The 17,090-nt window shown below is 41.9% G+C and overlaps 1 protein-coding gene across 6 annotated transcripts in view; it reads right to left on the minus strand.

Moving 5' to 3' along the window:
• The window catches only part of malt1 (MALT paracaspase 1), a 140,062-nt gene that overhangs the window by 54,697 nt on the left and 68,275 nt on the right, over window positions 1–17,090 (minus strand). For 4 of the 6 annotated variants that reach the window (XM_043679132.2, XM_087990363.1, XM_087990355.1 and 1 more), the window contains one exon: window positions 2,245–2,423. In XM_043679132.2, coding sequence (XP_043535067.1) covers window positions 2,245–2,423 — 179 coding nt within the window. The remainder of the gene's footprint in view (window positions 1–2,244; window positions 2,424–17,090) is intronic. The other 2 variants (XM_087990381.1, XM_043679045.2) reach the window with 1 other exon arrangement.

The raw sequence follows: 17,090 nt of genomic DNA on the forward strand, positions 1-17,090 counted from the left end.
TGGAAGGAATATTTGCATCACACAAGTACCAGGTAATTACCATATTCAACAAGGTTGATGCTCAACAGCATTGTCATCACTGAATTACCAAATATCACCATCTTGGGGGTTACAACTGACCATAAACCAAACAGGATCAGCTAGCGACTACAAGATCAAATCAGAGGCTAGGAATTCTGCCTCAAATAACTCACCTCTAATCTCCCAAAGCCTGTCCACCATCTGCAAGGCACAGATCAGGAATGTGATCGAATACTCTACACTGGATGAGTGTAGTTCCAACAATATCAACTTGACACTATACATGACAAAGCAGCCCACTTGATTGGCACCACATTCACCACCTTCAACTTTCATTCCCTTCATCACTGATGCACAGTTGTAGCAGTGTGTCCCATTTAAAAGATACACTGCTGTAACTCACCAATGTTCACTAAGAAGCACCTTCCAAACCTATGACCTCTACCATTGAGAAGGACAGGGAAACAGATGTATGGGAAGACTATCATCTGTGAGTTCTCCTTTACGACACTCAGCTTCCTGACTTGGAACTCTATCAGCATTCTTTTACAAGTGCAGGGTCAAAATCCTGACATTCCATTGCTAAAGCATTTTGGGTGTGCTTACAAACTAACATTTACAATGATTCAAGAAGTCAGGTCACCAATAACTTCTTCAGAGCAATAAAGGATGTGCAATAAATGATAGCCTAGCACATATCAAATGAATCACTTAAAAAACAAACCATAGTGACATTCAATTAACTCAAACCTCCCCAAGTCTCTGTCATATTTTCTGTGATTACTAATTCTAAATCTTACCCACACTAATCAGGCTATAGTTACTAAGAATGTTCTTACTCATTTTCTTGATATTTTCACCTCATCCAGTAGCTCTCTTATCTCAGCATCCACTAATATTTAATCAACATCTCCCTCCCCAGTCAATGCTAATGCAAGGTACTGAGAAATTCCAATTGTTTTTTATCTGAACCTTTTTAAAATATGTCTGCCATTTTGTAGTTAATTGTACTTTCCCCACCTACTAATACTTGCTTACTATTTACATGCCAATAGAAGTTTTTGAGTTCACTTTAATGCTAACTTTCCCTCTATTCTCCCCTTCTGTCTGAGCCATCTTATTTTCTTTCCACTTGCCCTCTCAATTCTGTGTATTTCACCTCACCCTCACTTGAAGAATTATACTGACGTGTGTTATATACTTTGCTCTATTCTTTATCTCCCTCATCATCCAAGGAGCTTTAGCTTCAGTTTCCTTTCTTTTCACTTTTCTTGCAATGTGCCTAGACTGTACCTGAAACAACTTACTCTTATAGATCACACATTGCTATGCCGGCATTACTCCTGCTAGTCTTTGGTTCCACTTTATCCTGGCTAACTTCCATCTCATCCCATTGAAGTTAGCCCACTTCCAACTTAGAAGTTCTATTTTAGATTGTTCCTTGATTTTCTCTATTCACAATCTAAACATCATAATCTAATGATCACTCTTAACCAAGTGTTCCCTCAGAGATACTTGGTCCACTTGGTCTTCCTCTTTTCCTAACGTCAGGTCCAACAATGACTTTTGTGTAGCTGAACTGAGAAAATCTCTGACAAGGAAATTCTCCACACATTTCAGAGATTGCTTTTGTCTCCTTACTCTTAATATTCTTCCAGAATTTTAACAATAATTCCAATTGATATTTGGGTAATTAAAGTCTACCAAATTCCTGATATATAGTATTTGCACGGTTCTGTGATTCCACTGCAGATATGTTCCCTTACCCTTTATTCACTAATTAGAGGCCTTCAGAATATGCCAGCAGCATGACGATCCTCTTGTTATTTCTCAACTCTAACCAAATGTATTCTGTCCTTGCCCCCTTAAGGCCACTTCTTTGGTCTGTCTACAACATTCTCCCTGATCAGTACCGACAATTTATCTTTTTGTTATCCTTTCTGAATACCTTATGCCCTTGTATATGAAGTATTAAGTCCTCAGCATTGATCAGCCATATTTCGGCTATTACCACAGCACCAAATTCCCACACAGCTATTTGCACTTGTGGCTCATCAACCTCATTCACCCTGAGTTTGCGTGTCCTTGCATTCTTCATCATCTTTCTTAATCTGTGCCTACCTAATCTAATCGAAAGGGGACATGAGAAAGAAAGTTGTAAGTTTAGAGCGGGTATATTCTTCACAGGGTACAGTTAAACAACAATAATGCACTGGAACTTACTTTGTAGTGTCTTTCACAACCATTGCTGACTGGTAATCCATTTCTTATCCATTGATAACGTGGCAGTGGTATTCCAATTGCAGTACATTCCAATGTAAGTGTATCTCCTACCTTTAGTTTCTGGGTTTGTGGCTGATTTATAATCTGAAGACTGGTCTCAGAGGTATAGAATCTTCTTCCTAGTAAGAAAATAATTCTATTTCAACAGCTGGATCCCCAAACATATTTGCACTTTCAATTTTAAAGACCTGAATGTGAGCTTGGTCTGCTTTATTATCAGCACCAGTGGCAGTTTTTGAAACAAGTCAATGCCATAAACGATCAACTTCATAAGGAGATGGAGAAGGGAATATTAAATAAAATCAAAATTATATGAGACTGCTACTGGTAAGATGAGGATAATAAAGGAAGACAAGTCACCACACTCAGATGGATTTCATATTTAAAGAAGAGCATTGTGAAATCACTCACAGGCTTTACTTATATCTTTAGTGAATTAACAGACATGTGAGCTTCACCTAAAACTCAGAAAGCAGCTAACACAACATCAGCTTTTTAAGAGGGCTATGGGATGCCCCCACCAAAAAAACCATTGGGTATGTTTAACATGCATTTTAAATTCTGCATAGGCATGGGCCCTGACAACAATCTGGCAATCGTATTGAAGACGTGTGCTCCAGAACTTTCTACTCCCTGAGGCAAATTCTTCTAGTACACCTACAACAGTGGCATCTGCCCAATAATGTGAAGAATTGCCCAGTTACGCCCTATACGCAAAAAGCAGGACAAATCCAACCAGCCAATTACCGCCCCATCAGTCCACTTTCAATCATCAGTAAAGTGATGGAGATGTCAGCAACAATGCTATCAAGCAGCACCTGCTTAGCAATAACCTGCTCAATGATGTCTAATTTGGGTTCCGCCAGGGCCACTCAGCTCCTGACCTCATTACAGCCTTGTTTCAGACAGAGACACATCAGCTGAATTCCACAAGGTGAGAGAGTGACTTGACATCAAGGCTGAATTCAACCAAGTGAGGCATCAAGGAGCCCAAGCAGAACTGGGTATCGGGGGCAAACTCTCTGCAGGTTGGACCAGGCACATAGGATAATGATTGTGGTTATTGGAGGTCAGTCACTTCAGCTCCAGGACATCGCTACAGGAGGTCCTCAGAGTAGTGTCCTAGGCCCAACAAGCTTCAACTGCTTCAACGACCTTCGCCCATCACATGGTCAGAGGCGGGATGTTTGCTGACGATTGCACAATATTCAGCACCATTCGCAATTCACTGAAGCAGTTCATCTTCAAATGCAACAAGATCTGGACAATATCCAGGCTTGGGCTGACAAGTGGCAAGAAACTTTCACATCACACAAATGCCAAGCAATGACCATCTCTTATAAGAGACAATCTAATCACTGCCCCATGATATTCAATGGTGTTACCATCAGTGAATCCCCCACTATTAACATCCCGGGGGTTATCATTGAGCAGAAACTCAAATCCAAGATAACAAGGAAAAATAATGGAAATTTAAGAATGCAAATATAAACTGAATGGCTATGGAACATAAAAAATATTACAGAAAAAGAACATGAGTATGTTGAGGTATCATTCATTTAAATATGCACCACATAATACATCACAGAAAGACAAATGAACTGCATGTTGGGATGCACCCCTTAACCAAGCTATTTCAGTATGGCTACAACACTGGCATCTGCTCGACAATGTTGTTTCCTGGTGATGTTCTGCCAACAGGGTCATTGATAGTGTCATCAGATAACACTTGCAAAGGAATAAGCTGCTCAGCAACATTCACTCTAAGCTGCAGGGCTGTGCAGCCATTTGGAAGCTGTGCACACCCAGACTGGTGTACCAACGCATTGCTGTTTTTGCGTGGACCTCAGAATCTATACACAACGGGAAACATGACAGGGAAAATTGCTGCTCACTGATACTCAGTTTATGTTCTGCCAGAGCTACTCGGATTATCACAACTTTGACTGCCCGTAACATCAAGGGTGCATTTGTCAGGAGTCTGGCATCAAGGAGTTCTAACAAAACTGTAGTCAATGGGAATCTAGGGAGAACACTCTGCTGGTTGGAGTCATGTCTGTAAATCCCTACATCCCAAGGACTCTGGTGGTTCAAGAAGACACCTCATTACTATCCTCTCCAGGGTAATTAGAGATGAGCAATAAATGCTGGCCTAGCCAGAGAAGTCTACATCTCCTGATTACTTAATTTAAAGAAAAAAGCACGTCTAAGAAAGTGATAAACCAGTGGCTGGAGTTACCAACTCCCACCAGGAGTCTTCATCAGAAGTCATTGATTCTTGACTGTGCATAAGCAGGCCAATTGGCCCATTGAGTCTATAGTAGCACTCTGCAGAGGTATTCCATCAGGCCTATTTTCCCATTGTATCCTTGTAACCCTCCCCAAAAGATGATTTTCCTCAAATAAACATGCAATTTATTTTTGAAATTATTGATCATTTTTAATTTCAGTATCCCTGTGGGCAGAAAGTGAGGGCTGCAAATGCTGGAGATCAGAGGTGAAAATGCGTTGCTGGAAAAGCGCAGCAGGTCAGGCAGCATCCAAGGAACAGGAGAATCGACGTTTCGGGCATAAGCCCTTCTTCAGGAAACCTGTGGGCAGCAAATTCCAGGTCATTACTAAACAGAAAGTTCTTCCTCACACCTACTCTGCATCTTTTGCTCATTACTTTAAACCTGAATCCGCTAGTCCTTTTATTATGCACTAATTGAAACAGCTTGTCATTATTGTTCTAAACCAGTTAGAACCTTCTACACGCTATCAAATCTTCCCTCAATCTCTTTTGCTCTGGAGGGAACAAACCCAGCTTCTCAGGTTAGAGAACTTTGTGGTTATCCCACTGGCAGATCTTAATATTGGGCATCATTTGGATGCCACAGCTTGGTGCACCCTGGTTCTGGTAAAAAGTAGTGGCTGGTTAGTGGGGTGGGGGCACAATGATCAGAAAGTAAGAAGGCTGTTTGGTTGCAAGAAGAGAAAATTTCCAGTCAAATGAAGGCTCCAGCCATATACTGTTTTTCTGACATCAGGATTAATTTAGTCATTTTGGCAGGTCCTTACCAATATGGAATTGAGGTTCATAATTTATATTATAATGTCCAAACTTGACCAAAAATGTATTCTTTGTTCCCTTTGTTTGTTGGCTTAATGTTTAGTTTGCATTGCAAAATGAAGCACAAAACAGTTAACTCTTTTCGACCAGGAATCATGAGATGAAGCCACAGAGGTCATCACTACAAACCCCAAAACCTTCACTGACTGAAAACCTAATATATATTTCCTCAGAACTACACTGACATTTTTCTTTGCATCATTTTTTTTTTAGATATTTACAGTACACAGTCAAGCTACTAGAAATTTTCTTCACCAAACCATCACAAGCAAATGCAAATAATTTCTCATACTGCATGAGGTTACCACAAAGGACACTCCTCCTCAACCTCTCCCCTCGTGTGAGGTGTGGTGATCCTCAGGTCAAACCGCCAAGAACAACTTCTTCCCCACTGTTACCAGACTTATGAATGGACCTTTCTTATATATTGGAGTTGCTCTTCCTCTGCTCCATCTCTGTAGCTGTACTATATTCTGCATTCTGTGTTGATCTTCCGTAATTACACCGGCACCACTCCCCACGTCTTCCTCCGCTACATTGATGACTGCAATGGCGCCACCTCGTGCTCCCGCGAGGAGGTTGAGCAATTCATCAACTTCACCAACACATTCCACCCTGACCTTAAATTTACCTGGACCATCTCTGACACCTCCCTCCCCTTCCTGGACCTCTCCATCTCCATTAATGATGACCGACTTGACACTAACATTTTTTACAAACCCACCGACTCCCACAGCTACCTGGATTACATCTCTTCCCACCCTATCTCTTGCAAAAATGCCATCCCATATTCCCAATTCCTCCATCTCCGCCGGATCTGCTCCCAGGAGGACCAGTTCCACCACAGAACACACCAGATGACCTCCTTCTTTAGAGACCGCAATTTCCCTTCCCACGTGGTTAAAGATGCCCTCCAATGCATCTCGTCTACGTCTCGCACCTCCGCCCTCAGACCCCACCCCTCCAACCGTAACAAGGACAGAATGCCCCTGGTGCTCACCTTCCACCCTACCAACCTTCGCATAAACCAAATCATCCGCCGACATTTCCGTCACCTCCAAACAGACCCCACCATCAGGGATATATTTCCCTCCCCACCCCTTTCCGCCTTCCGCAAAGACCGTTCCCTCCGTGACTACCTGGTCAGGTCCATGCGCCCCTACAACCCACCCTCCCATCCTGGTACTTTCCTCTGCCACCACAGGAACTGTAAAACCTGCACCCACACCTCCTCCCTCACCTCTATCCAAGCCCCTAAAGGAGCCTTCCACATCCAAAGTTTTATTTGCACATCCACTAATATCATTTATTGTATCCGTTGCTCCCGATGCGGTCTCCTCTACAATGGGGAGACTGGGCGCTTCCTAGCAAAGCACTTTAGGGAACATCTCCGGGACACCCGCACCAATCAACCACACCACCCCGTGGCCCAACATTTCAACTCCCCCTCCCACTCTGCCGAGGACATGGAGGTCCTGGGCCTCCTTCACCGCCACTCCCTCACCACCAGACGCCTGGAGGAAGAATGCCTCATCTTCTTCCTCGGAACACTTCAACCTCAGGGCATCAACAGTTTCCTCATTTCCCCTTCCCCTACCTCATCCTAGTTCTAAACTTCCAGCTCAGCACTGTCTTCATGACTTGTCCTACCTGCCTATCTCCTTTTCCACCTATCCACTCCACCCTCTCCTCCCTGACCTATCACCTTCAACCCCCACTCACCCATTGTACTCTATGCTACTTTCTCCCCACCCCCACCCTCCTCTAGCTTATCTCTTCACGCTTCAGGCTCACTGCCTTTATTCCTGATGAAGGGCTTTTGCCCGAAACGTCGATTTCGAAGCTCCTTGGATGCTGCCTGAACTGCTGTGCTCTTCCAGCACCACTGATCCAGAATCTGCTTTCCAGCATCTACAGTCATTGTTTTTACCTCTATTCTGTTCTAATACCCTGGTGTAATTATGTAAGGTACGATTTGTCTGGATAGCATGTAAAACCATACTTTTCACTATTTCTCAGTTTATGTTACAGAAATAAATCAAATCAAAACAAAACCAGGCATCTCTCTTTAACGAGAGAGCTGTCCTATGGTTTGGTAAGATTATGGTGACTTTACAGGTAAATGCAATAACATGTCTGAAATGATTTTCAGTAATTTATGTTTTGAGTTTGCTTCAGGGTGGCTGAGAAAATGGTCACAAACCATCAAAAGATCAAAAGAATAGGCTGTGGTCTGGGATAATGACTTTTATCGATAGCAGGGAAGTGGACTGAGATGGTCAATTTGAAAGTTGAAGACTTTGGCTTAAAACAAAACAGTCCACAGTTAGTCATAGGTAAAAAAACTTCAGTCTCAAAAACAACCCCCTGTTGAACTAATCATTCTGAAGTCAGTGCCACCTAGCTGTGGGTATTGGGGCAGATTTAGTACTATACAGTTTACAGTAAGTGACCTTTAGTTTGGGTTTGTGTTAAGAAAAAAAGCAACTTGAATTATTTGGAATTTTAAGAATGTAGAGAAAATGAATATTGCACTGTGTTGTATAATGTTCATTCATCAATAGAAACAGAACATCGTTGAACTAAAGCCCACATTTTTTATTGCTAGATATACACAGTCCATTCCATGCTCGTCAGATATATTTCTTTTGCTCATGTTCTTCATTCTTTACAAATAAGCAAAAACAAGGCAAGACGACCTAACTATCTCTGTTTGGAATGTTTTTTATATCAATTGTCAGGATATGTTCGCTTGGAATACTTTGTCCAAGTTGAAATTCATGTACTTCAAATTTACAGTGTTTTTAGTATCCTTAAATGTGCCAGAGCAATTGACAGAAGTGAAGATGCAGCAGGACCTGGACAATATCCAGTTTGAGCTGATAAATGGTGCCACAGTAACCAACTGATGACCATCTTCAACAAGCGTGAATCTAGCTGTCACTTCTTGATTCTCCATGGCATAATTATTATTGAGTCCCCATTATCACACCCTGGGGGTTACCATTGACCAGAAACTGAACTGTAGCAACAAGAGCAGGTCAGAGATTGGGAGTGCTTTGGGGAGTGACTTGTTTCCTGTTTTCCCATTGCCTATCACTTATTTACAAGTCAAGATAGGAGTGTGACAGAATACTCCCACTTGCCTTGATGAATGCAGTTCTAGTACCATTCACTTGGAAATATATCACCATTCTTTCACAGTCACTGGGACAAAATTCTGGAACTCCCTCCCTAACCCCTTTGTGGGTGTCCCTACACTTCTGCAGACCCACTCTTGGCTCTGCTTCCCATTTCTTCTTCCTATTTCCAGAAGTACTCTTGCACACAGCTGAATGGTTCTTCCTAACACCAAATCACTATGACATTTTTTTTATTATTAATGGCTGGCAGTAAATCCCCCTGGATATGTATACATAATGCCCAGTAAGGGTAAAGCAAACCACTAAAAGATGATAGGAGGTAGGGAGAGCAGAAAGGGGCTAAATCAAAATGGAATTGAAGGGGGGAAATAAAGTACTCCAGGTCCTGTAGCTCCCTGGCTCTGTCTTTTAAAAATTAAATCAACCTGCTCAGAGATGTTCTCACACACCTCCGGAGAATGCAGGACTTGGACCCAGGCCTCCTGGCTCAGAGATAGGAACACTACTACTGCACTACAGGAGCCCTAAGAATCAAAGTCTCAGCTGGAGGCCAGCAACATTAGCCAGTATGAGGACCAGACCCATGACCATGGCATTATAAGCACCATGCTCTAATCATCTGAGCTAATTAATCATGACTCCGCTAGTTTTTTTTCTCATGTCCGGAAGTGCTCTTACACACAACCGAACAGCTTTTCCACCTCCAAGTCATTGTGTTTTTTTTTGTTTCAAACTATTAACCATCACCAGCAAATCATCCATGCAGTCAATTAGAAATTCACATGCAAAGCCCATGAAGGGCAATGCAAACCATTAAGGTGAGGTACGGGTAAGGACGGCAGGAAGGGGCTATATAAAAATGGAGTGGGGGAAATAAAGCACTGTATCCTCCATGGTGCCCACCTCTCCGTAAAAGCATTGAGAGCATTAATAGACACGCATACTCCTCCAATGACATCTGGGCATGAACACAACCATGGACGAACTCTGCTTTTCTTTTGTGTCCATTCCTATAATTTGAAGTGCTATAACGCAGAACTGAGTGACCTTCCCACCACCAAAATCACCGTGTCTTGTCTTTTGTATTTTTTTCCTTTTAACTACGAACAGTAATCACCTGAGTAGCCAATTCAATATTTACACACAAAAGCACATTAAGGGCAATGCAAACCATCAAAGGTAAGAGTGGGTAGGGCACAAGGGAAGGGGCTAAATAAAAATGGACTCAGAAAAGGAAATAAAGCACTGTATCCCCTATGGTGCCCACCTTCTTCTAAAGGCATCGAGAGCATTGATGATACCACACATTCCTTCACCAATGACACCCAGGCACGAACATAACCACAGAGGTGTCTGCTTTATTAAGGGCTTAGGTAATGAGTTCCAGCTGGGTAGGCTGGTTACCCAGGGAACTCATACCCAACAAACTCTACAAGTGATTTCCCCATGGACCTTGCGGGGGTTATCACACCCACAATCTATGATCAAATACAACAAACTAATCTCTAAGCAGCAGTGAAAGGAACTAGGTAGCTGGCAAAACATATGGGAAAAGTTGTAGGTTGTGAGGAAGCTTTTGTAAGAGAGTTAATACAGAGGTAGCAGGTTGTGGGGAGTCTCTCCATGAGCAGGTGAAATGCAACTCCACAAATACTTCCTAATCCTGAAGATTTCCAGCAATTTTTGTTTAATTTTTATAAACTCATCTTCCTGATTGGTCAGCAGGTCAGGCAGCATCCGAAGACCAGGTGAATTGAAGTTTTGGGCAAGAGCTCTTCATCAGCCCTTCTAGATGAAGGGTTGTTGCCTGAAACGTTGATTGTCCTGCTCCTTAGATGCTGCCTGCCCTGCTGTGCTTTCTTAGCTCTACACCTTTGACTCTGATCTCCAGCATCTGCAGTCCTCACTTTCCCTTGCTGAATGGTCACCCTACTGATTTGTTCCCTTCTTTCCCAGTCCCCTTTATAGGAAAATAAAAGGAAAAGAAAATCTTTGGCAAAAAGTATGGAAGAGCTGATTATTATTTAAATAGTGAAAGACTGCAGCAACATGCAACAGAAGGATCTGGGGATCTAAAACTCTTGCATATAAATTCAACAGGTCCATTCCAAAGGATATGGAATTTTGGCCTTTGTTTTAAAGGGAATAGAGAATAAAACTACAAAGGTCTTGCTAAAACTATGCAATGTACCAGTAAAGTCACAGCTGGAGTACGGTGAACAGTTTTGGTCCCTTTGTCTCAGGAAAGAATACTAGTATCGGAGGCAGTGCAAAGCAGTTTCACTAGATTACTCCCGGGCATGGTTAGATTTTATCAGACCAGGTTGAGTGGTTGGGTCGGTACTCATTGGAGTTTAGAAGAATGAAAGATGAACTTATTGAAACTTTATTGAAGGATTTATTTTTATCTTGCCTTCTTGAAAGATTCTTAGGGGGGACTTGGCAGAGTAGATGCTGCGAGGATCAGAGAGCATCATGCCAGTGTAAGGGATCGTCCATTTAAGACAGAGATGAGGAGGAATTGCTTCCATCAGAGGCTAGTGAATCCATGGAATTCTTTACCATAGGGGGCTGTCAAGGCAGGGTCAGTAATTATATTCAAGGCTAAGATAAATTGAGTTTTAATCAGTAAGGGAATTAAGGGCATGGGGAAAAGGTAGGAAAGCAGATGAGAATTATCAGCCGTAATCATGTTGAATGGTGAAGCAGACTCCTTGGGCTGAAACTCATTGCCTACAGTTCAGCCTTCAACACTATTATCCCCTCGAGACTGATTACTAAACTTACTGATCTCAGACTAAGCCCCACTCTCTGCAACTGGATCCTCAGTTTCCTGACCCACAGGCCACAATCAGTAAAGATTGGGGACAATATTTTATCCTCACTAACACTCAACACTGAAGCCCCCCCAGGGGTGCATACTCAGCGCCCATTACTCACTGTATACCCATGGCTGCATCGCCAAATACCAGACTAATGCCATTTACAAAACACCAACATGATCAGTCAAATCTCAGATGGCGACAAAACAGACTACAGATGGGAGGTGGAAGACCTGGAAAAATGGTGCACTGAGAACAATCTAGCTCTCAATGCCAGTAAAACCAAGGAACTCATTATTGACTTTTGGCAGGATGTTACTCATGCTCCCCCACACATTAACAGCACAGAGGTGGAATGAGTGAGAGTATCAAGCTCTTGGGAGTGGTCATCCACAACAAGTTTTCTTGGACTCTTCATGTGGATGCACTGGTTGCAAAGATCCAACAATGCCTCTTCTTCCTCAGGCAGCTGAGGAAATTTGGCATGACGGCAAATACCCTTGACAACATTCATAGGTGAGCCATCGAGAGCATTCTGTCAGGATGTATCACTACCTGATATGGCAACTGTACCATTCAAGATTGGAGACGGTTATAGAGAGTGGTGAACTTAGCCCAGACAATCACAAAGGCCAGCCTCCCATCTGCTATATTGTTCACAAGACAAAGCTTTCACTGTGCCTCGGCACACATGTAATAACTTCAATCAATTCATAAGGGAGGCAACAGCTTAGTGGCATTATTGTTTTACTATTCATCCAAACACCCAGAAATTCCCAGTTCTCAGAACTCAAGTTCAAATCTCACCATGGTAAATGCTGAAATTTGAGTTCAACAAAAAAATCTAGAATTGTGAACCATGAAACAATTGTTAGGAAAAATCTACTGATGTCTTTAGGGAAGGATTTTATCTGTTCTGGTCTAAATCTGACCTCAGACCCACAATGTTAACTTCCCTTTGGACAATTAGGGGTGGGAAATAAGTGCTGGCCTAGCCAGTGATGGCCATATCCCATGAATGAATAACAAAATGATTAACACAATATATGTCTGTCCCTGCATTTTATGGTTTCTTCTCACCTTGCTGTTCTTGCTCCTCTTTAGATCATCACTGTGACTGATTCTTAACGGTCTTCTGGAATGGTCCTGAAAGCCACTTTGTTCAAGGGCAAATGTTAGGGATGGGCAATAAGTGTTGCCCTTGGCAGCAGCATCTCTCCCCCCCACTCCACGTCCCCCACAACCCACGACAGAATAAAGATGTTCATTTTTCCTCTGCTTCCTTTAAGAACACATTAAAAAAGCACACAGCAGTAGGCCACATGGCCCCTCAAACTGCTCCTTCTAACATCCTAATTTTTAACTTCACTTCCTTTGGTACCTGAATGCCACCAGAAGAAACAGCACTTCTTGTTATTGCTATAGATTCAAAGTATTTGATTCTAATGGTAAAAATTTAAAGAATTTATCCATTATCACAGTGGAGAAGCTTCCTAATCAAGACGTATTTTACAGGAAAGTATACGCAGCTGGCAATGTTCCCAAAAATCTTCATCTTAGTTTCCGTCACCTGACATAGCTCGCATTTAAACAACAATTTCTCCTTTGCATAACTGTATTAGTCATAGCCATAATACCATTTTCTGCATCTAATAGAAAAGAGGAAGTATAATTTGAATTACTACTACTTTTCAACAACTTTTCTGTAGCTTTTTACCATAAGAAGCACAGAACCTTTCCTTTCTGCTAAGTGTAAAATGCATTTTGTGACTTTAGAAAATGGCATGACCTTAAAATCCACCCTAATAATCTGCATAATTAATGTATGCACATTAGTATAATATAAAATAACCAGCAATTAATACTTCGAGAGATATTGAAGCTTCTATTTGTGATTCCCTTTGTGGTCAACTAGTTGAAGCTTTGCGCCCTCGTAGAGAACATTAAAAGTTTGTTTTAGAAAATCTACCTAAAATTGTGAAGTTGTGATTAACAAGATGTGTATATGTTGTCAATGTCCACAAACATGCTTAGACCAGTGTGTATAGGGTACAATTTTGAAATTTGCAGGGGACATGAAATTTGGAAGTGGAGTAAACAGTGAGGAAGATAGAAAATTTCTTCAAGAGGATATAAACAAGGTAACGAATGGGTGACACATAACAGTAACATAGAAAAGTGTGAGGTGACATAGTGTGGTACAAAGGCTAAACAGAGATAATACACACAAATGGTCCAAATTTACAATGCGTGCATTTATTGTTTTCAGCATGGAGAGTGAGGGCTGGAGTGTTTATGCCCAATTCTTTGAAATGTGACAAGACAGGTTAGGAAAACAATTATTGTGGGATTGTAGGCTTTATAAATTGAGGCACAGAGCACACAAAACAGTTAGGCTTATAATCACAATGAAACCAACTATTTTGACTCCAGCCAGAATTTCTGGGAAGAACTTTCCCTGGTCAGGATAGTGCACAGTGGAAAGATTTTCTTTCGAATCATACAAAACATATTCCAACACCTTCCTGCTTTCTTCCACCTTCCCCAAAGCATTCTGCAAGGCACTGGTGGAAAGGCAATGGTAGCTACTTGGCAAAAGTGGACAGATCACTTGTCTGGAACACAGCAGCTTAGAGAAGGCAAGTTATTTGCCACTAGTCAACAAGACTTGCAGGTCTTGGTGGTGGGTATGGGGGGGGGGTATGTGGCATCCTTTTGTCAGAGTTTGTGATGATAGCAGCATTTAACGGAGGGTGATATTAATAACGGTAACCACAATACCTCAAGCAGCTCTTGGAGGAGACTTCTGTCAACTTTGCATCTTCTTTCGGTTTCCTCAGAAGTAGCTCCTCTAAGTGTGATGATCTAATCTCTGTGCAGCCATTGTAAGACAGCCCTTTAAAACCACAGAGCTGACTTAAAATCCTGACTCATCAACTTGCCTGCCATCCCTAATTGGACAGCAATTCTGGTGGTGGGTTCCTAATTGGATACCTTCAACTAGAAGGCCCACTACTCATGTCTTTGAATGTGTCAAAACAGTAAAGCAATTAACAAAATACATGGGATCTTTGGCTCTATAAATAGACGCACATAATACAGAAACCTTGTTGTTGATGTAAGAAATTAGACAGTGAGAACTAAGGCTCCTTAAACGACACTTTGTTAACCAACAACCACTATCATTTAGAAGGACAATAGAAGCAGATACTTGGGAATGCCACCACCTGCAAGTTCTCCTCCAAGCCACTCACCAGTTTGACTTGGAAATATATTGCCATCCTTTCAGTAGCACTGGGTCAAAATCTGGGAACTCCCTCCCGAAAAGTACGATGGTTTTATCTACATGAAATGGCCTTCAGTAATACAAAATGTCAGCACATCACCACCTTCTCAAGGGCATTTAGTATGCTTGCCTTTATTGGTCAGTGCATGGAGTAAAGAAGTTGGGAGGTCATGCTGCAGCTGTATAGGAAGGACGTTGGTTAGGCCACTTTCGGAACACTACGTGAATTCTGGTCTCCCTGTTACAGTAAGGATGCTGTGAAACATGAACGGGTTCAGAAAAGATTTACAAAGATGTTGCAAGAGTTGGAGGGTTCGAGCTATAGGGAGAGTTGAATAGGCTGGGGCTATTTTTCCTGGAGCATTGGAGACTAAGGGATGACCTTACCGAGGTTTATAAAATCATGAGGGACATGAATAGATTAGATTACTTACATTTACATAGGGTGAACAGTCAAAGCCATTTCCCCAGGGTAGGAGGGTCAAAAAACTAGAGGGCATAGGTTTAAGGTGAAAGAGGAAAGATTTAAAAAGGGACCTAAGAGGCAACTTTTTCATGCAGAGGGCGGTGAGTGTGTAGAATGAAATGCCAAAGGAAGTAGTAGAGGCTGGTACAATTCCAACATTTAAAAATGTATCTGGATGGGTATATAAAAAGCAAGGGTTTAGAGGCATATGGGCCAAATACTGGCAAATGGATTAGATTTTTCTCGGGTATATGGTCAGCATGGATGAGTTCGACCAAAGGGTCTGTTTCTGTGCTATACATCTCTATGACTCTATGACAAGTAGGGATGGTCAATAAATGCTGACTCAACCAGCAATGTCCTTATCCTATGAGTGAAAAATTAAAAGCATAAAGTTAACCAGCTTAGAGATGTTTAGAGAGCAGAAAAAGATTCTTTTTAAACGTAGTTTCAGATGTAAAGCTATTTTTTGGCAAAAGGAGACTATCTTGCTGATGAAGTCACTAAAATGTTGGATCTTCTGGTAGAATATATCGCGAGTAGTAGTACTGGACCACATCCATCAAGAGATATAAAATTTCAATCTCTGATATGCATTAGATTCACTAAATGGAACTCAACAGCATTGGATGGATGGTCATAGGGCTCCAGGAATTGGAGGGTGAGAGTTCTAGGTTAGTTGAGAAGCAACCCTGGCTGGAATTGCAAGCTTGTCGATGTCAGGGAGTTCCATATAAATTACAAGCAGAGAAAGGCCAACCCGTTCCTTAAGCCTAATTTGCCATTCAATAAGATCTGATTATTCCGCACTTCTGCCCACTCCCAAATACCTTTCTTTTTCTTGTTCAGTACAATTTTTTTGACTAGGCAGAAGTGGGTACTGCAGATGCTGGAGATTAGAGTGGCGATGGAAAATTGTAGCAGGTCAGGCAGCATCCAAGGTGCAGGAAAATCAACATTTCAGGCAAAAGCCCTTCATCAGGACAACTGAACAACCAGGAACTCTACAGGCAACCTCCGGCCGATCCAACCAAACAGCACACCCGTGAACTAAACACATTGATCAGGACTTTGGATCCAGTCTTTCAGAGTTCCCGACGCGCCCTCATCCCACGTACTTCTCGCGTGGGCAACTTCTACTGCCTTCCAAAGATAAACAAAGCCAACACACCAGGATGTCCCATCGTATCAGGCAATGGGACCCTGTGAGAATCTCTCCGGCTATGTTGAAGGCATCTTGAAACCCATTGTACAGGAGTAAGCTGTAAGCTGTTCATATTTTATCAGACCTGTCTCACTGTATTTCAATGGAATTACTTTGGAATGGAGTGGACAGTTCTGAATATTTATTGCTTCAATAAATGTTTCCTGCAGTCAGTTCTTTTTGCATCCTCCATTCTCTTTTCTTCTCCTGTAAACTTTGGCACTTGTCAGGACGGGCTTCATATTAACAATCGCTTGTTATTTAGCCTAAATGACATCATTTTCTATGTGAGCCTAGACACTGAAGCCTAGAAATCTGCCCACACAGCCACCATTTTCTGACCACTAAACAGGTACCAATACACCAAAAGTAAGGGAAGTTGTGAGTATTAAAGAAGATCTGAACAGAGTTCTTGACTGCCTTTTGACAAATACATCACATTTAACTTCCTTTAATTATGTAATTTCTTAAGAAAACAGCTATATGCATTTAAACTCCCACTTCATAGACTTCAATAAGCACTTAATGCAGACAACCAAACAGAATTGACAGGCACCTCATTATGGTAATTACACTGGAATGCTGGAGGTTGAGGGGCAACCCTATAGAAGTTTATAAGATTGTGAATGGCATGGATAGAGTGGAAAGTATGAGGTTTTCTTCCCCAGAGTGGAGGGATGAATTACTCAGGGACACAGGTTCAAGGTACAAGAGGGGACGTTTAAAAGAGATGTGCAAAGGATAATAAACAAA

This window comes from Chiloscyllium plagiosum, unplaced genomic scaffold (genome assembly GCF_037043375.1).
Source record: "Chiloscyllium plagiosum isolate Xiang-an unplaced genomic scaffold, Cpla_swu_hap1 HiC_scaffold_1, whole genome shotgun sequence".
Classification (NCBI taxonomy): Eukaryota; Metazoa; Chordata; class Chondrichthyes; order Orectolobiformes; family Hemiscylliidae; genus Chiloscyllium; species Chiloscyllium plagiosum.